Raw genomic sequence first — 24,090 nt, 5'->3', positions numbered from 1 at the left:
GGTCCAGCAACCTAACTAGGAGCTGAATCACTTCTTCGCCTGTTTTGAGGTGAGTGTGGCGGCCACACTCACCAGCCTCCAGCAGCCACATAAGGCGCACTCTGCGGGCAGTGAATCCCAGAAAAGCTGTTGGACCAGACAGTGTGACTGGGAGGGTGCTGAGAGACTGTGCAGACCAGCTGGCCAGTGAGTTCACCAACTTATTCAACCAGTCCCTATCCCAGTGCTCGATCCCACCCTGCCTGAAGTCCTCCACAATCATTCCTCTACCAAAGAGGACCAGCACCAGCAGCCCCAACGACTACCGGCCAGTGGCACTTACACCCATTACTATTAAGTATTTTGAGAAATTGGTTCGGAGTCGCATCATAACAAGCCTGCCACCCACTTTTGATCCCCACCAGTTTGCATACAGAGCAAATCGGTCTACAGAAGACGCCATTGCCACAGCTCTCCACACCACACTCACTCACATGGAACAGCAAGGGATGCCAGGCTGCTCTTCATAGACTTTAGCTCTGCACCATAATACCAAGCATACTGGTTATCAAACTATTGGACTTGGGGTTTTCACAGCACATCTGCAACTGGATCAATAACTTCCTGACAGACCACTCCCAGAGGGTGAGAGTAGGACCCCATCTCTCCTCAGCTCTCAGCATCAGCACTGGCTCCCCACAGGGCTGCGTGTTGAGTCCCCTTCTCTATACCCTCTATACCCACGACTGCACCCCCACCCACTCCAACAAGGCCATCATTAAGTTTGCAGATGATACCACCGTAGCAGGGCTCATCTCAGGAGGAGATGAGACTGCATGCAGGGAGGAGTTGAAAAGGCTGTCAGCATGGTGCTCCATGAACAACCTCATCCTCAACACCTCCAAGACAAAAGAGCTGATAGTCGACTTCAGGAGGAGGGAATCTGACATTCAGCCTATTGTCATCAATGGGGATGGAGTGGAAATGGTCTCAGACTTCAGGTTCCTGGGCACTCACATAAAGGAGGACCTGTCATGGACAACAAACACCACGGCACTGCTGAAGAAGGCACAACAGAGACTGTATTCCCTAAGGATACTCAGGAAGAATAACTTAACACAGAAACTGTTAGTGTCCTTCTACCGTTGCACTGTGGAGACAGTGCTGAGCCACGGCATCTTGCTGTGGTTTGCCAGCTGCACGGCAGCAGACAGAAAGTCGCTGCAGAGGGTCATTAACAATGCCAAAAGCTCATTGGCTGCCCTCTTCCATCTCTTGAGGACATTTACAATACACGCTGCCACAGGAGAGCCCACAGCATCCTCAGAGACCCATCCCACCCTGGTCACCACCTATTTGAACTGTTGCCCTCAGGAAGGCGCTTTAGGACCATCAAAGCAAAAACAAACAGACTGAAAAACAGCTTCTACCCCAGAGCTGTCATCGCACTGAACTTATCGCACAATCCTGAAAACACTTGAATGTCCACTAAATACTCTACTGTGCAATATACAGCCATCTGTGTAATATTATGCTGTCTGTGCAATATTCCTGTGTATTTTCACTGTTGCATATAATATACTGGGTTGGGTTCTACTTGCAACGATAGTGTAAACCTGTATACTAGTGGAATTTGTTTTGTAATTTGATTTGTACAGTTAGTAATATTTCTTATTTCTTATTTGTAGTTTCTTTTTATAATATTTTTATAGCTGTTGTTTTGCTGCCTTGTTTTTAACTTATACCTTGATTGCACTGAATCTGAGAGCTGCAACCTCAATTTCGTTGTACTCGTACAATGACAATAAAGAGATTCTGATTCTGATTCTGAAGTATGCTTACTCGTTCTAGGCTCTCTTTATCAGTCTGGAGGTCCTGCAGTCCCTCCTCCATGTTGTTGACTCTCAGTTCCAATTCTTTGCGTCTTTGCTTCTCTGAGTGGTACTGAGCCTGGGCCCTCTCTGCTTCCTCCTTCAGCTCTGAAACACATATGCACAGCACTGTTAGACCATTTATTCATCCATTTTCTGTAACTGCTTATCCCATTAGAAGTTGCAGGGGTGCTGGAGCCTATCCCAGCTGACACTGGGCGAGAGGCGGGGTACACCCTGGACAGGTCACCAGACTATCACAGGGCTGACACATAGAGACAGACAACCATTCACACTCACATTCACAGCGAAGGACAATTTAGAGTCACCAGTGAACCTAACCTGCATGTCTTTGGACTGTGGGAGGAAGCCGGAAGAAAAGCCACGCTGACACAGGGAGAACATGCAAACTCAGCACAGAAGGGCTCCCCCACCCTAGGTCCAAATCCCCAATCCTGGGTTCGAACCAGGAACCCTCTTGCTGTGTAGCGACAGTGCTCACCACTGCACCTGTCAGACCAGTGTTTATTAAAAGGTATACCTTGCAGGAATTGATGGTTACTCTTTGTAAACAGTAACACTAACAAAAATGAAAGGCGGCCCCAGATTCACTCGTTTTGGAAGGAGCTTTGTCCGCTTGGTGTTTTGTCTCACTATATATTGCACTGTCAGTGATTTTTGTAGCATCTTCTTGGATGCGTGCTGCTTATAGTCTTACTACTTACGACTAGATGAGTATTGAGAGGATTGTTTTAGCTAGCTAACATATTAAATCAGGATAGGTTAACCCTATGGGCCCTAGGCGTTTTTGGGTTTTTTTTACTGCCTTTACTTTTAAGCTCATATCACAGTCATTATAAAGGCTACATACACATGCTATATCTTGTTTTTTTTCAGGACAATCTGGGCTAACCAGATTTGCCATCATTTCATGTCCTCCTATGTGCCTGTATTTTATATTAATTTTCATATCAATGAAAAAAAAAAAATCCATGTGACTAAATTCTTACATTTTTACATGTATCTCACCATAGCAAGTTGGAAAATGACATATTCTGCCATATATGAAGAGGGGAGACTTTCCGGAATCTGGCAATATAAGAACCATGATGGTGGGACATTCTGTCACTTTACAGTTGTCCAAAACATGTGGTTTGTGCCAGGCGGACATGATTGCCAGTATTTTTTCATTATTGCACAAACAATGATGTCCTCCAAGATAATATTTGCCACTTTGTTTGCAGTAAACAAAGTTTGTTGTTATTTTTCAGTTTCAGTTATATATTGGGGGGGCATTTTGGGCATTGATGGGGGGGCATGTGTCCCCCTCAATGTATATGGTGATTACTGCCCTGTCATGCATGCATAATTAGGCTAAAGTTTTCTGGGTACGCAAAGGTGAAGTGCGCTGGTCTTGTCATACAAAGTCTGATGGAGTGTCAACTGGACAATATGGAGATATTTGCATCTTGAAAGCCGGACTACAAGTGTGGATAGACAGGGAGAAACACACACAAGCCTAAGACGTGGTAAGATACGATATTCCTCACTATATGAAATGACTGATAACAAGATCTGTATAATGGATTGTAAAGGAATTCGTCAGGTTTTTATTTACACTTGATCTGTATTTATAGCGTGATGGGATGACAGCACAATGATGTGTGTGGTATCAGTGGAAAGCTCTGCTCCTGCACTTTCATGTGATATGCGTGGCATTTCTGTGCGAGCCTGCATTCACGAGTAATCCATCCAAGAGTAATGTGTGTGCAAAGCTGTATGAAAGCTCTGTTATACATAATTTTAGTGTAACTTTATCATTGTTTTTCCGCTGTGAAAACATTGGACTACCGACAAGTGCTTGGTCTTCTCGGAAAGCTACGATTGCACTGTTTCACGTGATATGCTTCTCGCTATGACGAACGGTTGCGGAGAAAATCCACAGAGAATAATGGGTGCGAATTTGGACGCACTATGCGTCGTTCGGGCCCATAGGGTTAAAGAACATATGTAGAACAGAGTAAAGGACTACCTAAACGAGTGTAACCACAGTTGCCAGTTGATTATGTCTGTTTGTTATTTGAAGCTCTTTTAAAGAGATGTGAATTCACCTTCAAGGTCACTTTGAAGGCTGGAATTTGCACTGCTGTTCATTTTGACTGCATTTTACTTGAAGGTGTTCCAAATGTTTTGTCCACCCCATCAATATCAATGAGGGTAGACTCAAAACATTTAAAGATTAGAATGCATCATAATCTTCCTTCATTTAAACCACTCTCTAAATATGTTTCAACAAAAACTGAACATTATAACTGTCATGAAGGTGGGAGTTATTGTAGTTACAAAACTAAAAACTACTATACAAACCTTCCAGCTGCGGTTCCATGGCAACGATGCGCTGGCACTGCCTCTCACTGTCCTGCAGCACTGAGCTAAGCTTACTCTGCAGCTCAATGGCCTTCTGCTGATGAGCTGTAGCTTTCAGTTGCAGCTCAGACAGCTGGGCTGTGGACAACGCCAGATCCTCCGTCAGACGAACCTGATGGAGATGCAGAGGGACATGGGGAGGGGAGAGAAGAGGGGATGTACCAGTGAAAACCTAGGCCATACAAGAGACAGTGTAACAACATAGTGACAGTCTAGATGAGTGGCTACTGGTGCTAGCAGTGTGAGCATTGTGGACCTGTAAGAGACAAATGGCGAATGATGGCTGATGGAAAATGAGACAGAAGGGAAAAAGGAGAAAGAAAAATTAGTTCAAATGTCAATAAAGTATGATATATAAAGAATGATTGCAGTGGCAGCAGTCAGATCTGGGTCAAATAGTAGTTCCACATGATGATAACATTTTAAGTAGCCTGTCTGGAAGTGGTGCTTGATCAGGACAAACCAGATTGTTAGATCAGCTGTTAAGTCTCAGTATTTTATCCAAAGTGAATTTTAAATCACTTGCAGCAATTGCCTAAACTTACTGTCCTTCAACTTCAGAGTCAAAGTCAACTCTATTGTCAGTTCTGCTATATGTACAGGACATAGACGGGACTGAAATACCGTTTCTCCCAGACCCTTGGTGTAAACATGTACACAAACAAAATAGAAAAAACTATAAAAAGTAACTAAGTACTAAATGTTATTAATAAAATCACAGTTAGAAAAGGCAGACATATGAAAAACACACAAGCAGCTACCTCAGTACAAGGGCAGTGATCAATTATGACTAATTATGCTGTGAATGATTATTGCACAAATGAAATGAATAGTGCAAATGAAATAAATAGTGAAATTCAGTTAAACGGATGTGTTTTAATGTGCAGGAATTGACCATTTACTGATTCAGGGACTTATTAGTTGTGCTCGCTAAACAGACATATTTGCAAAATAATGAAAAATAATTATTTACAATGATTATTTCTTTGGTCAGAAAGAGAAGGTTTTTCTTCCTGAGTTTAAAATGTCAATGGCACATTCACTGAGGAGTTGTCTTTGCTTTGTTTGCTCAAAACAGCTGTTGATTTGCTCATACAAACAGACAAACACCACACACTATTTTGCTGTGTCACCTTTCAAAACTCATGAACCAGATGTAGTAGTGAGGCATCATTGTATTAGTGACAACTGTTGTGTGGTAATGCGTAAACAAATGGATGCATGTGTGTACATGGTGGCAACTTTTGTAAATTTGTGCTAGTTTTCCTCTTTTACTGGTACCATTTGACCCCAGTCTGGTAGCGGAACACAGAGAAAACCAGCTCACCTGCCCGAAGCCCAGGTCCTGAGGCAGTGTATGCTGAGAAGAGAGAGCAGTAAATGCTAGATTTTCCTCAGAGCAGCACTGCAGCGCAAATAACCAGGCAGAGAGCAGTTGGCAGTTAGTGAAGCACTAATCATTAGCATCAGATTTGTAACAGAAAACAAGACAGTAAATGACTAAAAATATACCAACCCAATCTCCACCGATAGAGGTAAATATTAAGTGTATTACTGAAGTCAAAATCCTGTAGTGACATTCAGAATTCACAGAATAGAGGATTAAAAAGGCATGTGCTCTGATGTTACTATTCCAAATTTACCACTTATCACCAATACAGAACACCAGTGTTCAGTTAGTTTTGGAAAGGAATTTACCAATTATCATTGTCCTGTGAAAACTAACTCTCAAACATTAATTACATTAATACATTTTTTAAAAACCCCATGGGTTTTTTAAGTTTATTTAGGTGAAAAAAATAAATCTCTATCCACAATGGAAGGAAAGTTGAATATATAGAGTGAAAGAGTATAGAATAATATATGAAATTTACCTTGAATATACAGAATGAAACTTTATTTTATGGAATGAAACTTGAATATATAAAATAAAAGTTTACATACATGGAATAAAAGTTGAACATATGGAGGGAAAATTAAATATATAGAAAAAAAGTGAATTTATAGAATAAAACTATGAATATATGAAATGAACCCTGAATACATGGAATTAAACTTGAATATATGGAATTAAAGTTTGAATATATGGAATGAAATCTTGAAAGTATGAAAGAAACTTGATAATACTGAATGAAACTTGAGATTATTTAACAATATCTGATATCATAAAGGAGCTGGCTCCATCTTGTGTTTTTGATTGATTAATCCGTGCGGATGCTGCTACAAAAAAGTGTGACGATAAGACCCCTTTAACACCTGGTATGAACATGCGTCCAGGGCAAACAGATAACAAATGGAAAGCTCTAAGTAGGTGTGAATACACCAAATGCATACTCAAAACCTGCTGCTTCCTGTCATTTTACAAGATAGACACAGCACTGAAGGACCATGCCTGGAGCCGCTTTAGTCCCTTGGGTTAGTTCAACATCTGCCTGGGTAGTACAAGCTAACACAGCAGCACCTGTTCAACTGTCCTTACAAACTCACACCGACACTGAAATGGCTCTAACTGTTACCCATTAGGTAACGTTAGCCGTGTGATGCTAATGATAAGCCCCGTCACCGTATGTGTGAGGCAAACTCTCACCAACTGTTCCCGGCACAGAGCACACACTCGACCACACTGTGTGTTTGTCTTATGATGAACACAGAGAGAGAGTAAGACAGAGACAGAGAAAGGAGGGTCTGAGCAAATCTACGCATTGTGAGCAACTCTGCAATGAAATATCACTTTACCCATTTTAAATATAAATGGCTTAAAATGTGCATATAGCACCATAAAGCTCCTGCCTGGTAAAAACAACCACACATTTGGTCTCTGCGAACAAAAATTATGTATATGTTTATTTACATTTAGTGTGAGGAAGTCGAGACACTTGAGATGTCACTCGAGTTGGATATTCAGTCGCATTGTAATGTCAAAGGTGAACACAGACATAGAGCTGTAAACTTGTGAACCAATCCCCCAAGACGCATGTCAAGGTCAGGTCTGAACTCTCTATGAGCAAGTAAGTATGAAATCTATTCAGCAATCCTAAGTAATAAAGAGATAATTAACACCCTGGTGAATGCATGGTCAAGCCAAAATAATACTGGTAACGCTATTCTACGTAGAAATGTATTCACTGTTTCATGCATTCAATTCTATTGTTGCCTCTTGTGTCTTGGACCATTTCAAGTGAACTGCCTAGGATTTTGAGGTTGATACTAATACTGGTCATTAAAAGTAAGAAAATCTATTATACTGACCAATAATAATAACGTTAATCTTTTTCTTTGTCCAATAAATGATAACGCTCCAGGTCAATTTGGTTATTAAAGGCCAAGATATGTATTAAGCAGGACATTTTACAATTATGCAGTTAGGAAAGTTCCAGTTACAAAGTTCCAGTTAGGAAATAAACATGTCAGTGCTCTCTGGTGGACAAACTATGCAATGTAGATAGTTCCTCCTAAAATACTCAATTCTCTGGTGTATGTGCATGTTTTTTTAATTATCAGGAAACGTGAGCCAAGAGCCCTTTTAAGATAGGTATTGTGCAAATTTGCAGGAAAGCCCAATCAGGCAGTGTAAAAGGGGCTAAGGCAACGTAATTTCATTTATGTGCACTGTCTCTATGTGTATGCATGACTGACAATAAAGTCTTATCTTATCTTATCTCTTATGTGATGGTTTAGGTCCATCAAAATCAAACATCTTCTTACTAACAGTGTCGTCTGTCAGCACTGCAAAAACAGTAATGCTTGTTGCACTCTGAAGGCACCATCTACAGTCTCAATTGTTCCCCTTTTCCCTACAAAAGCCCCTTTTCCACCAACATTTCCAGGAACTTTTATTACCAGGAATTTGTTTACCTGGGTAAAAGAATTCCTGGTAATCTGTGTGGTTTGTGTTTCCACCTCACTTCAAGTTCCAGAAAATTTATTCAAATTAGCGTGATGACGTAAATGATTCGGCGTGTGCCCTGTATTTGGTTCTGCCAGCTTGGCTGGTTACGTGCTGGTAGAGAGAGTTGGGGCTGTTTGTCTCAGCCAGCAGCTCAGTTTAAAAGTATTTTACAATAAGTGTCAAACTAAGTTAGTCATTAGAGCTTATTAGTAACAATTCACTATCAGCTGAACTAGCGTGCTGTCCTTGTGTAAGATATAACATTAGTGTCGGTGTATGAGCGACTGTGGGCGGAGCATATTGAATATCACTGTCTACATCACTGTCTACATGTTCAGCTGCTGAAGACATGTATTGATTAATTATTGGCTTCTTACTCGCTAAGGGTTAATTTCACTTACACTAACGAGTGTAGCTGCCGTCAACTCGAGTCATTTTCGAGTTGTCTTCACTTTGTTTCCACTGTGTTTCGGATTTACTCGCGACTATGTTAACTGGCGACTTTCAGTCGAATGCGTCTATGGTTGTCATAGTGACAACAGCTGTTTTCAACCAGGAAGAGAACTCGTAGCTGTCCTCGCGAAAGCCTCTTCATTCAATTTTTCAGAACAATATCAAAACATAGCCGTCCTGATCCGTTTTTGGACTCTTGTTGGAGGAACCCAGTCACGGAATCACACTTGTTGTGACGGAATGATGAAAACAGGAAGAGGCCAAGTTGCTTTTCATATCAATTTAACTCCTATCTCTAATAAATTTTCTAAATAGGCCTACACAGTTTCGTCTTTGGTGCCTGTCTAAATAAACATGTGCCATATTAAAGAACCGTTCAGCCCTTTGAGACGTTAAAAAGAACATTTTCACAGGATTTGAACCCGCTCCATCATGGGAAAATAAATAATAGGTGCACGATTAACGTGGTGCGCCACTATTGCAACACCACCACAGATACAGATATGCTAAAACATGTGTGTAGAGGAGATCAGCGCCGGCACAAAAGAACCAATACCGTTAGCGCTTATCAATAGTACAGTCTTTAATAATTTAGCTCCGGGGATAATTTAGTACCGGGTTTCGGTACCCATCCTTAATCAAAACAGAAACGAAGTGAAGCCTGTAGAAATGAATTAAAGTTTTAAGCGGCTGCCCGTACCAGGAAGTGCGGAACGCTGCAATTGTGTGTTCCAGTAATCAGTGTTCTTCAGCAAACAGCCCCACCCCTCAAGAATTCAGGGTAATCCGAAAAGTCCTACCCCCCTACTAGGTACTTTTTCCAGGGTAAATTTGGGGTTGAGGGAAAGTTTTTTACCCAGGTAATTACGGTGGAAACGCGCAGAGGTTTTTCAAAATTCCGGGTAATTGATAAAAGTTCCTGCGGTGGAAAAGGGGCTAAAGACAAATCCTCACCTTGTCCTGCTCAGCCTGCAGTAATCTGGCCTGGTTTTGCTCACTGGATGTCTTGAGGGAGTCGTTCCTTTGTTCTAGCAGCAGGTTACTCTGCTCCATGTACCTAGACAACCACAGCATGACCACATTACATACACCTGAAATACATTTCAACCAAAATCTTGATAATTTTTTAACATATACCAGTCAGTTTGGTCTGCTGTTACTGTTAATCAAACCAGATCAAATCACTGTGTGACAGATACTGACAACCGAAATATTCCCAGCCTTTTCAAACTATTTGCAAGACACCGTCCATTGCCTATCCTGCTTGAAACAGTAATATGTAAGATCAGATAGTGGCCCAAGCAATGCCATTTATATTGTTTTTAATCATCCTTATCAGATACAATGCTTTTTTTCTTTTTTTTTTTTCTAATGCACTCATTTTAGTTTCTCCTGGCATCAGGATTGGACTAAAACAAAAGCAGTGTTGGGTAACAGATTACTGTAATCTCATTACATTTAGCAGTAATGCAGTAATGTAACATGTTATTGTTTTAAATTCAGTTATCTCATTACAGTTACTTGTGCTGCACAAGTTCCTTTACTATCTACATAATGGATGGAAAGAAAAAAAATTGTCAAACATGCCAACATCAGTGTCACTGTCCAGTGTGCCCATGGAGAGGCTCCTCAGCCTTTAGTCTGTGCTGACTCCAATGAGGAACAGGCTGTCTGACAAACAATTTGAGAGACTCCTCCTCATGATGTATAACCACCGCTTAAGTGATAAACAACAAACAAACTAGACTAATCTGCTATTAAGCCATGGTTTGGTGAGCAAGCAACTCAGGTGAGTGTGTTTGGCCCACTAAATACTGATCAGATGCCATTTAAACCTGTTTTTTTGCTTTCAAGTCTGCCATCATCTAATAATGTTCAGAATGCTAGTGTCTGTACTATTTTATTTTGGCCTATTGATATTTTATTTTGAGACAATTAACATTATACTATGTGGAGTTAGGAAGGCTGACCTCTTTGTATATTGATATAGTTTCATTTGAGGCAGTTATAGCCTGCTGCATTCTGCAATCCTTGCTTAGCGCTGTTATGTGGGCATATGGAAGGTTTAACGTTATAATATTGTTAACTTGCATTTATCTAACAATGCATTTCAGGCAATGTTGCAAAGTAACTCAAGATTAACAAGTAATGTAACAAAGAACATTCTACAGAGTGTAATTATGTAAAGTACTGCAATGTAATGTAATGAAGTGTTTTTATAACTAACAAGTAATGTCTGACACATTACTGTTTTGAGTAACAACCCAACACTGACTGAATATGAGGCAGGTTAGATTTAAGACATTTGTAATGGCACTCTGAATTAAATTTGAGACTAATTTTACAAAAAAAAAAAAAAAAAAAACATGGATCAACATCAGTTACTTGAAGTTGTGGACAATATTGCCCAAATGTTTATTATTTATTTATTTAATTTTTTATATACTTTATTAATCCCCATGAGGGGAAATGCAATTTTTTTCACTCTTTTTGTCATTAACACACGGGTCCGAAAGACACACACATGCACAAACATGATGTTATAATATAAATCACGACTTTTTGAGGAAAATATCTGGCAATTTGTTAAAGGTTTTCTGGGCAATGTTGTGTTTCTAACTCCACATGTAGGATTCAACTGCCTTGATTCCCATTGTGCCTAATATAAAAAACCTTTTTGTATAAAATACACAGAGCATCATATGCATTGCCTTGTACCAGCTTCAGCAATGCCCTGAGATCTTGTTGAATTTGCACTTCCCTGTCACAGTGTACAGCTAACTAGCAGACAGCGGATCCTTTGCTCTGAGCATCCTGATCGGGCACAGAATACGAGTGTTTTTTGGCTGCTATCCTGGGGCCGTATTCACAACATTCTAAGAATACTCACAGGGAGATCCTAACTAAGCCTAAGCAATTTTAGTAAGGAGTCTTAACCTAGGAGTGATTTAGGAAAGTTCTCAGAGCAACTCTAAGCAAGTAAGGGACAGAAACATTTATCGCCCTTTGTGAGCCTGCAAGGTGTGGACACCCAGTGGACATGAAATGAACTACTAACTGTGAAAGTGTTCCCATTGTTAGTGTGATCACTCAGCTGATGGAAGGATGAGACAGACTCAAGGCATCACTGCTGCAATGGTGCATTTGTCCAGTTTTTCCAACTATCTTAGTGATGTGATATTTTTATTTCTGTTGTTACAGCCTTACTGTGTTGGGTTTGAAATGTGTGTGTATGCCTACAGAGATCGACCACAAATATTATCCCTGCATTATCTAACCTGTAGCATTTCATTTACTCACTGTCATCCAGTGTTCGGAGAATATTTCTCATACCTCTTTGTCTTTCCACCATTTTCTCCTCTGCTTAAGAAACTCTTAAGCCTCTTAAAAGTCCTCCTCTCTAATCCTAACATTTTTTCACTTTAGGAGCTCTTTTAAGGTCTAAGAGGCTTAGTGAATAACTTTTATCTTTACAAGGCCCTAGTCTTAACTTTAAGGGGAAATTCTAAGAAAACATCACAGTTCTAAGAATTTTCTTAGAATTTCCAGGGTTCCTACACATTTGGAATTTCAAAATTCCATACTTTTCCATACCCAAATTTGGAATTTCAAAATTCCATACTTTTCCATACCCAAATTTCCAGACTTCTCGGTTGTTGTTTTTTTTTTCAGAGAATATGCGACATCTGAGTAAATATATCAGTGTATCATATTTCATATCTATGCGACATCTGAGTAAATATATCAGTGTATCATATTTCATATCATATTTAATTATTCTTAATAGCCGATTGTAGCCAAGTACCATAATGCAGTGATGCAAACACAGGTATGGTGAAAAAAGAGAGAGCCTCTGAACTTCTAGGGAGGTCCGGGGGCATGGCCCCCCGGAAGAAAAGTTTGACTATTTTAAAGTTAAAATACATCAATCTGGTGCACTTTGGGAGCAAATTTAGGAGGCTAGATATATGAAGAACTTCGTGTTTCTGTAAACAATTTTGGCCACAGTAAGCTAAATATCTAAAATATGCATTAACCAAGCTAAAAAGGCCAGAGAATGTCATGAGCAAAAGTCCCCAGTTTGCTTAACAAAGTGACAGTGTTTAAAAAAATAAATAAATAAATAAATAAGCAATATAGGCTATATGTTAATAGGTCAGTATTAATATTTTATTGCTCCAAGTTTTCTATTTCCACTCTGGTTTTAAAACAGTTTCTAACAAACAGAGATGCTTTATAACCACACTAAACACATATCATAATGATGATTTTAGCTGCATTTTAATGGTGTAAACTTTATTTTATCCTCAGAGTGACAGCTGACAGTGTGGATGATTTTATACTCTGCAGCTCAGAATAACTTGAGACACCTGATAACTGGAAATAAAAACTAAAGAAATAACCCACATTGTTAATTAGCTCCCGTGATTATAAATGTAACATTTTGATCAGATAGACCTCATCAGTCATTAACTACTTTTACACTCTTTGGTTTGGTAGCAGAAACAGTCTGGAATTATTTTAAAGTTCTATTACAGTACATGATATTAAGAATGATTTCATCCTGTCATCAAACTAAATAGTGAAAAATACTCTGTACTTAAGTCATAATAATTCTTAAATATGCCTTAGCCTACTTTTAATATTTGTAAATTATTATTATCATTATTATTATTATTATTATCATTATTATTTCTAGTCTCTACATCTGTTAAATCAGACAAGCTGATGTTCACAAAATTATTGACAAGGATTTTTTATCTGTTTTATCTGTCTTATTTTATTCTGTTGTAGCCTATGATTACAGGCTGTTGTTACTTAGTTGAAAATAACTGTTTTGCTGTCACTGAAACAGAAGTTTTTTACAGATAGGCTACCGTTTCATCTCATATGAGTATGAGTTCATGATGATGATGTCGCTCCTAATTAACAACTCCGCCTCTTTCACATGAACGCGCTCATTGCTGGAAAACACAGAGATGACAGAGCGAGTTGATAACCAGCTTTGTAGTACTGGTTATCCTGGATGGGCGCTGTTAGGCTCTGTGAAGCCAGCTCACCTAAAGAAAGCCTGGCTATGTTAAACGTGCATCGTAGTACAGGCCGACCGGGGGAGAGCGAGTATCAGAGCGGAGACAGTGGAGTGACGGACCGCGGGAGAGAGAAAGGCAGGCGAGCAGTGACACACATCCTGCGACTAGAGTTGCTTTACCTGCGACAGCTGTTTTATTTTTATTCTCCCCTTCCTCAATGCAGTTCCATCATGTAGCGTGACAAAAATAGGATTTATTATGAATCGTTAAGGGCATCTGTCAGTTAAATTATTTTTGGAAATACCTAATTTTCTATTTTAGAAAACAGTATTTTAGAACAGTGGTAGCAAATAGTCTGGAAACATAAATATTTTTCCATACTTTATTTTTCATTTTCCATACTTTTTAATACCTGGAAATTGATCAAATTTATTTCCATACTTTTCCATACTTTCCATACTTGCGTAGGAACCTTGAATTTCGTCATTAGGAGCAACTCTTAGCACTAGGAAGCTTTGTGAATACGGTTTTAAACATATGAGCTCCACATTATCATGAGGAAGAGATCACATGCTTTTCTACTGCAAGTGACACAAGTGGAAATATAGGTAGGACATAATGTTCTGGGCTCGTATTCACAAAGATTCTCAGAGTCCTCTCAGAGAGCTCCTAACTTAGCCTAAAAATTCCTAGCAAGGAATCTTAGCTTAAGAGTGATTCAGGAAGTTTCTGAGAGCAACTCTGAGCAAGGAGGGGACAAAAACTTTTATCTTTGTGAGGAGGTGTGGTTGACCCCATTGCTAGGTGTGACGCAGTCTTCTAAAAGCTGTGATTGGTTGTTACAAAAAGGAAAAAAGAAAAAAACAAAAAAAAAAAAAAAGCGCTCCTAGTAATGAATGGACAGTGAAATCAACCGATCATAGAACTTAGACTGTATTAAGAAATGTGTAATCATGAAAATAATTTTATGTCATGATGATGAAACTCAGCAAAATTAAATTAATTGTTACACAGCTTCAAAATGTTTGAACGTACCTCATTAACATGCCGATTATTATACTGATTTGCTTATTGTTACGTTTACTCGCCATGCTGGTAATTTTACTGCTTAATCTATTTGATATTAATGGTGGACGCAGACTCAGCTGTCAGCAATTACTGTGATTGCTGGCTTCCTTGTAAAAAGCGGTTTGATTTGGCTGAATGACCAAAACAATGAACGAAATGGAGGAAAAAAAGAACGAGAAACTGGACAGAAGAGCAGTGCCTGCTGTTGGCACAGCTCGTGAAGGAGAACAAATGAGTTTTAAGAGGGAAATTCGGTCCCGGGATCACGGCACAAGGGAAGAGGCAGACTTGGGAGCACATTGCCCGACAAATCAATGCGTCGTTCCCCCTCCTTTTACGCACAAGTGATGAGTGTGAGAAGCGCTGGTACGTGCTGCAATCCAAAGTGAGAGCGGAGATTGCAGCTCATCCCTGATGAGGTCAAACACAAACATTATCCCTGCACGATCAAGCCGGTAGCATCTTATCAAATCACTGTCGTTCAATATACGGAGAATATCTCTCCTTCCTCTCTGTCTTTCCGCCATCTTCTCTGTTTAAGACACTCTCAGGCTTCTTAAAAGTCCTCCTCCCTCCTCTTAAAAGTTTTTCACCTTGGGAGCTCTCTTAAGGCCTAAGATGCTTTGTGAATAACTTTTATCTTACCAAGGGAAAATTCTAAGAAAAATCTTAGAATTCGAGGAATTCTACGATTTTTCTTAGAATGACGTCACTAAGAGCTACTTTTAGTCTTAGGATTCTTTGTGAATATGGGCCCTGGCCTTCTGTCAATTAGGGATGCACCGAATATTCGGTAACCGGATATATTCGGCCGAATATTGCAAAAAAACACATATTCGGTATTCGGTAGAATAAGTTAAAAGCAAGGCCGAATAATAGCAGCACGGTTTTTATAACGCAATCAAACAGCGTGCCGTGATGGGTGGATTAAAATGTCGGCAGTGTGGCGATCCGCCCATCACCGCACTTGCATTTGCGACTAAAAATAGTTTTGAGCGAGCAAAATAGGCTTACACCAGGGCCACACTGCCCGCGGAAGCGCCGCGAATAGCCTCGAAGCGCCGAGAAGTGAACCCAGTTTCCTTTCGGCACCCATGTTAACTGATTGTGTCATCCACACTGGCCGTGCCGCGCAGCTCCACCACCGGCCCTGCAGCAATCAATTCAGCATCTGGTCTATTTTCTGCGCGAGCCGCGAGCAAATGTGTCAAGCCGGGCAGTTACCCATGATGGAAAAACAACAGCTGGGAGCAGAATCGCTTGACAGCCGGCGTGGAGAAATGCGCGTCTGATGTGAACGGAGGTGCTCCGGCTCGCGCAAGAATTTCGGTGCACTGCGCTTCGCAGGCAGTGTGGCCCTGGCGTCAAATCATTCAGCACGCTGTGCGTCCCTACAGATTTCCACCACCAGCAGAAACGAGAGGCGAATCCCACTGATTGTGGGTTGAACGGGGGTCACAGACACAGACAGTAATGTATTCCTGTCAAATACGGCGACCATCAGCTTACCGGCGAGGAGAAGTCGGCTCCAATAATATCCTCTTCTTGGCGTGTGGACTGCCCAGAAGTNTATCGTGATACTACTCAGAACCATGATATTTTCATTGGTATCGAACAGTGGGTCCCAATTTTGGTACCGTGACAACACTAATCTGGAGGAGGTTCATCTGCAAAAACTAATGAAAAACTAAACAACGACATTCGGTATTCGGTACTCAGTATTCGGCCAAGCGTTTAATATTATTCGGCTTCGGCCACAAATTTTCATTTCGGTGCATCCCTACTGTCAATCATAATTGGATCAGGGATGAAGAAGCTCTCCACGACTATGTAGTTGCCATAGGTGCTGGCCCCCCTGGTAACCCTGCGGATCTGGACTCCATGGTCGCAGAGCTTAGTGCCGGCTCCACGGCTACACCGGATCCCAACCTGGCCAACTTGGCCCCAGCTGAGCTGTCTCGGCTACTCAGCTCCGAACTGATGATACAGCCGCCGCAGCTACATCCAGGCTGACCTCATCAGTTCCAGCTCCACATCCCCCTTCGGAGGACCCGTGGCTGCTGCTGGAGGCCAAGCCAAAATGGGCGAACAGCAGTGCAAAGGCTACTTTCACCTTCAGTCCTAATCCGAGGCTCAGAGCTAATAGCTCCACTCCCAACCAAGAGCCATGGTCCACAGTACATGGTAAAAGGCGAGAGAGGTCCAGCCCGATACCTGCTCCACTTTGTGAGCTCCAACTGGAGAACAGATATAGCGTCTTGAGTGTTGAGGAATTCCCTCCGCTCCAGACTGTCCATTCCTCTCCTGTTTGCCCTCTGACTGATCCGCTGCCAGCAGCCCGGGGGGTCTGCCCCGGGACCCTCATTCAGGTCCGCGACCTCCTCCTCCCGGCGCAAGATCGTGAAGGAGGCTGCTCTCAGGGCGAGATGCTCCGGTGGTCTTCCCTGCTGTGAAGGGTCATGTGAGCCCCCAGCCACCACTGAGGCTGTGACCCCACCTCCCACCACCCACTGTTTTCCAGGAGCCACCGTCACAAAAATCAGAGATAAACTCCCGAACCTACTGCAAACATTTCCAGATTCAATTAAACGTCTGGTCTTGCACATTGGAACCAACAATGTGGTCCGGGGTCAGTCTGAGCTGCTAAAGAATGATTTTAACAGTCTGTTCACTGTCCTAAAAAACTGCGGGATGTCAATCTTCATCAGCGGCCCTCTTCCCACACTCGGCCTCGGCGCAGAGCGGTTCAGTCGGCTCCTCCAGCTCAATTCTTGGCTCCGGGCCGCCTGTACTATCCACGGTTTTTATTTTGTAGACAATTTTAACTTATTTTGGAACCGCCCCTCCTTTTATCGACACGACGGACTTCACCCGAGCAAGCTTGGAAGCCGCATGTTAGCTGCCAATATACAGCACACTGTACACACCATACCACACACACATGCGAGACTGTTTACATGCCACACCCCTTCCTCAGTGCTTTCCTCTTCTTCTACGGAGCCCTCCGTGGACATTGCCTCCCGTAACTACTCCCCCTACAGGCTCCAGCTGTCACTAACCTCAATAGACCACGACCTCTCCCGGCTTGTCCAAACTGGTCTTGTCCCTACTGTCAGAATTACCAACAACAGACCAAAAAACCACACCCTGCCCTCTGCTGGCCGAAACCCGAATATCTTGATTTCCATTCATACACAATCAGGCCCTTCTGTTCCACCAAGCATACCGGTAAAGATTAGCCTTTTAAATGTAAGGTCCTTAAATAACAAATCTTTTATTTGCAATGATTTTATTACCTCCAATGACACTGATATTTTTTGAATGACCGAAACATGGTCAAAACCAGATGAATACAGCACCCTGAATGAAGCTACACCTCCAGCATTCTTATATGCGCAGAAGCCCCTGCTATCTGGCCGCGGCGGAGGGGTCACTGCTATCTACAGAGACAATTTCTTTTATAAGCCTGTTCCCTGTGGGGAATTCTCCTCCTTCGAAAACTTAACATTTTGTGTTAATAATCACCAGCCGATTTTATTCCTTTTAGTTTACCGCCATCCTAAGCCCAATGGCACTTTTGTCTCTGAATTCTCTGACCTGCTCTCTCTGCTTTTACTTAATTATGACCGGGTCTGCATATTGGTGACTTTAACATTATGTTTGTTGTCCTGATGATGCTCTTGCGGGGGAATTTCTTAATCTTTTAGAATCGTTTAATTTTGTTTTACATTCCACAGGGCCCACCCATGAGAAGGGCCATATCTTAGATCTTGTTATTTCATATGGTCTGAAGATTGATAATGTGGAACTTATTAACACCTGTATATCCGATCATTTTAGTATTGTTTTAAACTTGTACTCCTCTCCTTCGCCTAAAGTCTCACCTGCCCCCACCCGCTCTCGCATTATTAACTCAACAACAGCAGCTAAATTTTCACATGCTTTTTCATGCCACTCTTCCAAACTACCTCTCTCCCATGATACCAACCTCCTGGTGAATTCCTTCAATGACCTCTGCCTGAATACAATGGACTCAGTAGCCCCAGTCAAAACCAGAACCAAAATCACTTCCTCAGTCTCTCTATGGTTTAATGACCATACCCGCTCCTTAAAAAGAGAGGTACGTAAAATAGAGCGTAAATGGAAGTCCTGCAAACTTCAGGTTCACTATGAGCATTTGAAAAGCCTAATGAATAATTACAATGCTGCAGTTAAGGACGCACAAGCAACTTTTTTCTCCAACTTGATCTCCCAGAATGCTCAAAACTCTAAAGTGCTGTTTCAAACACTCAACCGAATTGTTGGCGCCCCCACCAATATTAATTTACATGCATCACCTGAACTCTGTGAGCAATTTTCATAATTTTTCACCGAAAAAATTGAAAACATTAGATCTAACACCATCAGCAGTCGACCCCACAATTCACTTGTCCCGGAACCGCCAACTCACCAATCCTAGTCTATGTCAGTCCTCTGCTCGTTTAGTTCAGTGTCACTAACTGATCTCAACACAATGGTGATGCGCATGAAATCCTCCTCTTGCCCTTTGGATGTGGTCCCTACCAGACTACTGAAGGAGATTATGACCACTGTTGGTCCCTTCATTTTATTTATTGTCAATCACTCTCTGACCTCAGGTGTGGTTCCTGCTTATTTTAAATCTGCTCTAATTGAACCTCTGCTTAAAAAACCCAATCTAGACCCATCCATTCTGAACAACTACAGACCAGTCTCAAAGCTCCCTTTTTTATCAAAGATCCTAGAAAAAACTGTATTCAAACAATTAATAAATCATCTATCAGTCAATAACTTATTCGAAAAATTCCAGTCCGGCTTTCGATCACTTCATAGCACAGAATCAGCTCTCCTAAAAGTTTGCAATGATCTCCTGTTGACTCAAGATGCCAGCGAGTGTTCCATTTTAGTTATCTTGGACATTAGCGCCGCATTTGACACGGTAGACCATGACATCTTAATTGACAGGTTAGAGAAATGGGCAGGAATCACTGACGTGGCCCTGAATTGGTTCAGGTCTTACCTTTTTAACAGATACTCTTCTGTATCTATAGCTGGCTCTGTTTCTTCCTCCACTAATGTCTCCTATGGTGCCCCCCAGTGGTCGATCCTGGGCCCTATTATCTTTTCCTTTTACATGCTCACTCTAGGTGACATCATCCGTAAATACAACGTCCATTTTCATTGTTATGCAGACGACAGAGTTGTACATCCCAATCAAGGCCGGTGATCAGTCTAATATAGCAGCCCTCCACAACTGTATCACAGAAATAAAATACTGGATGTCAGACAATTTTCTCCAACTCAATCAGTCAAAATCCGATGTCATTGTTATAGGTCCATCCACAACAAGAAAACTAATTTTGGAAAGCCTTGGCGATTTAACACCTCTTGTAAAACCCTCAGCCAGAAACCTCGGCGTCATTTTTGACCAGGATTTGAACTTTGAACTTCATGTAAAAAAAAAAAAGTGGTCCAGACATGTTTTTATCATTTGAGAAACATAGCCAAAGTCAGGTCTTTTATCTCAGCCACAGATTTGGGGAAACTCATCCATGCTTTTATTTCTTCACGCCTCGACTATTGTAATAGCTTATATACCTGTCTCAGCCAGAAATCACTTCACCATCTACAGTTAGTGCAAAATGCTGCAGCTCGGCTTTTAACTAGGTCTAAAAAATGTGACCACATCACCCCTGTTTTAGCACACATCACCCCTGTTTTAGCATCCCTGCACTGGCTGCCTGTTCATTTTAGGATTGATTTTAAAAATACAGTGTATTTTATTTGTTTTTAAGGCCAGACTTGGGCTAGCCCCTTCCTATATTTCAGACCTTTTATCCTCACCACACAAACCAGCTCGCAGTCTGAGATCCGCTGATAAGGCCCTGCTAGCTGTTCCAAGGTCTAGGCCTTTGCAATCAGGGCCCCTAGACTCTGTTTTTTTTTTTTCAGAGTCTGTTCCTCGTTTTACCTCGCTCCTCACGACACTTTTATAGGAAGGCTTTTATGATGTAATGTTTAAGTTGATGTAATGTTTAATTTGTATGTATTTTGTGTTGATATTGAGTGTGTGCTGATATTTTATGCTGTAAAGCACTTTGATATTTATATTGAAAAGTGCTATACAAATAAAGTTATTATTATTATTATTATTATTATTATAATTGTGACATTTTTTGACTCACCTCTGGTTTTGGTTGATGAGCTCCCCAATCTTACGGTTTTGCTCCTCAATGCGAGAGCTTTTCTCAAAGACTTCCTTTTTTAAACATTCATTTTCCTAAAAATAAAATAGAGAGTTAAATAAAGTGTTTTCAGAACTCAGTTTGATTTCTGATGATTAGTCTCAATACACCAAAAGATGAGATAGGAGAATCAATATTTGTGTTATAAAAGGGCGGAGGAAAAAGACTCAAGACTCTGTACCATTCAGGTGTGTACCTGGACAATTCTTTGGATGTTGTGCATGATCATTGAGGTTTCCATCGACAAACTAGGAACATTCACGGAAAGATTTCCCTGCCTTTGGAGGTCATCTATCTGTTAAAGTAAAAACAAATAGAATTACTGCCCCACAGTTGTATGCCTCCATGCACCAGTCAAGTTTGTCTTACAGTTTACATTCCTGTCTACGAAAACGTGGATGCGTCACACACATCTCTCTCCCAGCAGCACAGAAGATCTATACAATCAGCACAGTTTCAAGGTCGACACCAAAGATTAGTGTCACTAGCCCTTTTTAGATAGGAATTGTGCAAATTTGCAGGAAAGCCCGATCAGTCAAAAGGAGTTTTGTTTATACAGAATGCGCCTTTTTCGGGGCAATGGGGGGAGTGAGCAAGTAACAAAACATGTAGCTCGGCGTGTGACGTAAACAGTGACATGGGAGGGAAGCCACGGCTAGTCAGTCCTTCGGCGATTCTCTCATATGTCGGCCCGTTCTTCACCGTCCCCGTCATTTGGCGGTTAATGGCCTCTTCATTTGCGAGGGCAAGGAGGGCGCGCAATTCCTTGTGTCCCAGTTGCTCATCTTTACAGTGTCTGTCAGGTTTGCGTTTCCCTCTTGCTACTAGCTGCTCGCTAATTCCTGCTATCAGCTGTTTCCTGTTTATCCACCGCCAGTGGCTCGCACGTGCGGCGCCATCAACAGCTCCTCCCACAAGTCTTTAGCAGCCCCTCCCATTGCGGAAGGCTGCCTCGGTGTGTTTAAACTAAAAGGGTTCCACCAATATGACTACCCTACGAGGCGGAAAATTGGACACCTCGGATAAACTTGCCAATCCAGCTCGGTATGAAATGTCAGCACTTCATCATTATATCACACATCTGTGTCAAATTTTGACTTATGAATTCTTGGGTTATGGCCAACAATATGTTTTATGAGGTCACAGTGACCTTGACCTTTGACCTTAAACTACCAAATTCTAATTAGTTCATTCTTGAGTCCAAGTGAACGTTTGTGTCAAATTTGAAAAAAATCCCTCAAGGTATTCTTGAGATATTGCGTTCACAAGAACGGGACGGACAGAGGGCCAGACAGAAAGACTGAGGGACCACCTGACAACATAATGCCTCTGGCCATGGCTATCGCTGGTGTGGAGGCATAAAAAGACAAGAACCAGTTGTATCTCCTTTCTATTACAGCCTCATAATGAACAAATACAGTGAGCATACCTTGGAGGCTAGTTGATCCACTTTATCTGCTACTTTTCCGACAGCTAACCGGATCTCTGTGTTGTGTTGTCGGGCCTCAGTCATCAAGAAGGAAGTCACATCACTGGAGCCTGGTGAAAACAACACAATCACAGAGTTTTCCATTTAAATCAGACACAAAACTGTCTTGCGGTTGTGTAAGTATATTTGATTAATGAGGCTGCAACATGAAATGATAAAATGAACCCTTAAGTTCAAGGTAACAGTTTCAGGGACTTAGGGTACAGCTTTACTGAGAAACATCACAACATTCTAGAACCCTCTACATACACACTCTACTGGTTTGATCCTTATGGCTTCCTTGTAATTGAATTGATGACTCTTACCGATGTATGGAACAGTTTGTGTAGGGAAGACCTGGCCAACAGGCTGCAGCTGAGATGGAGCCACAGAGGTCTGTGTGTACGAGTAAGGCTATGAAACAACACAATGCTCTGATATAAAGAGATACTGAGATACTGAATGACAAAGTTTGTCTATGATGTACTAACTGAGTCAGTAGGAAATATACTAAAATCTCACCTGAAAGGCATGGCTACTGCCTGACAGCCCAGGCTGTGGGGCAACAGTGGTCATAACAGGAAGTAAGGCAGAAGGTGGAGCAGTGTGCAGATGAGGATGTACTGCAGGAAAAAAAACAAATGAAACAGCTCAATATGATGTACACCATCATATGAAATTGTGTTTTTGTAATGCTGAGCTGCAGGAGGAATGCAGATATGAACAGGTAGAAGAAGCTTACTGTGTGCTGAAGCTAGAGCAGCAGCGGAGATCTGCACTGGAGATGGAGCTGCAGGCCGATCCTTTGCTCTGCTGCCACTGGTGTCCTGTAGATCAATGCAATAGTGGCAGAAAATCAGTCATGACACCAGAGTTGAGATTGTCATTTGACAGGGGCAAGCCAATGCAAGTGATGAACTCCAGTATTTTAATACTCCTATGATTTGTAAACCTGTAAAATCGCTAGAGTGCCCCTTTAAGAAGATTCAGTTAATACAAAATTGATATATAAATACTGTAACCTCATTTGTCTGAGCTTTTGTGCAGACTGTAGCAATAGGAGTTCATGTTTCTCATTCTAATGTTTTTTTAAACACATACCGTAAAACTCGGAATATAAGTCGTACTGGCATATAAGTCGCAGTCTATTTTTTGAGGTCTCAAACAGGGAAAACAAGGTTTTATATTACTATTTGTTAATAAAAACGTTATACAAGTTATTCCTACACTGTTTCCCTATATTTTTAATTTGAAACACATTCAAAACACAATAACCTCTTAAGCAGCTTTGGTTACTTTTCAGATTACAATTTTCCAAACAACCTCTTCAGGAAGTAAAATTACGGTATAACAACATCTGAGCCATAAAAATGAGTTAATTACGGTATAACAACATCTGAGCCATAAAAATGAGTTTAAATTAACGTTAAACTTCTTTTTTAAGAAGACAGCATTACAGTACCTTATTACAGTGTGGGCTGTAACTATACATGCTTACTCAAATCCCAAAAACGAATGAGTTTAAATTACTACGTAGCGTAGGGTGACCATATTTTGATTTCCAAAAAAGAGGACACTCGGCCCGGCCACGACATAGCCTACTTAAATGATACTCGCAGTTTACTCAAAGATGCCTTAT

General features: G+C 41.2%; 1 protein-coding gene across 5 annotated transcripts in view; it reads right to left on the bottom strand.

Annotated features, from left to right (window-relative positions):
- fkbp15b (FKBP prolyl isomerase family member 15b) overlaps positions 1–24,090 on the bottom strand; it is a 64,916-nt gene that overhangs the window by 20,752 nt on the left and 20,074 nt on the right. For 3 of the 5 annotated variants that reach the window (XM_050050307.1, XM_050050310.1, XM_050050311.1), the window contains 10 exons: positions 23,194–23,278; positions 22,974–23,074; positions 22,778–22,865; positions 22,413–22,522; positions 21,180–21,278; positions 20,924–21,018; positions 9,574–9,676; positions 5,605–5,637; positions 4,218–4,389; positions 1,822–1,958 (listed from right to left, as the gene is read on the bottom strand). In XM_050050307.1, coding sequence (XP_049906264.1) covers positions 1,822–1,958; positions 4,218–4,389; positions 5,605–5,637; positions 9,574–9,676; positions 20,924–21,018; positions 21,180–21,278; positions 22,413–22,522; positions 22,778–22,865; positions 22,974–23,074; positions 23,194–23,278 — 1,023 coding nt within the window. The remainder of the gene's footprint in view (positions 1–1,821; positions 1,959–4,217; positions 4,390–5,604; positions 5,638–9,573; positions 9,677–20,923; positions 21,019–21,179; positions 21,279–22,412; positions 22,523–22,777; positions 22,866–22,973; positions 23,075–23,193; positions 23,279–24,090) is intronic. The other 2 variants (XM_050050308.1, XM_050050309.1) reach the window with 2 other exon arrangements.

Source organism: Epinephelus moara, chromosome 8 (genome assembly GCF_006386435.1).
Source record: "Epinephelus moara isolate mb chromosome 8, YSFRI_EMoa_1.0, whole genome shotgun sequence".
Taxonomy (NCBI): Eukaryota; Metazoa; Chordata; class Actinopteri; order Perciformes; family Serranidae; genus Epinephelus; species Epinephelus moara.
The sequence above is the reverse complement of the archived record's forward strand: the minus strand, read 5'-3'. Positions and strand labels throughout refer to the sequence as shown.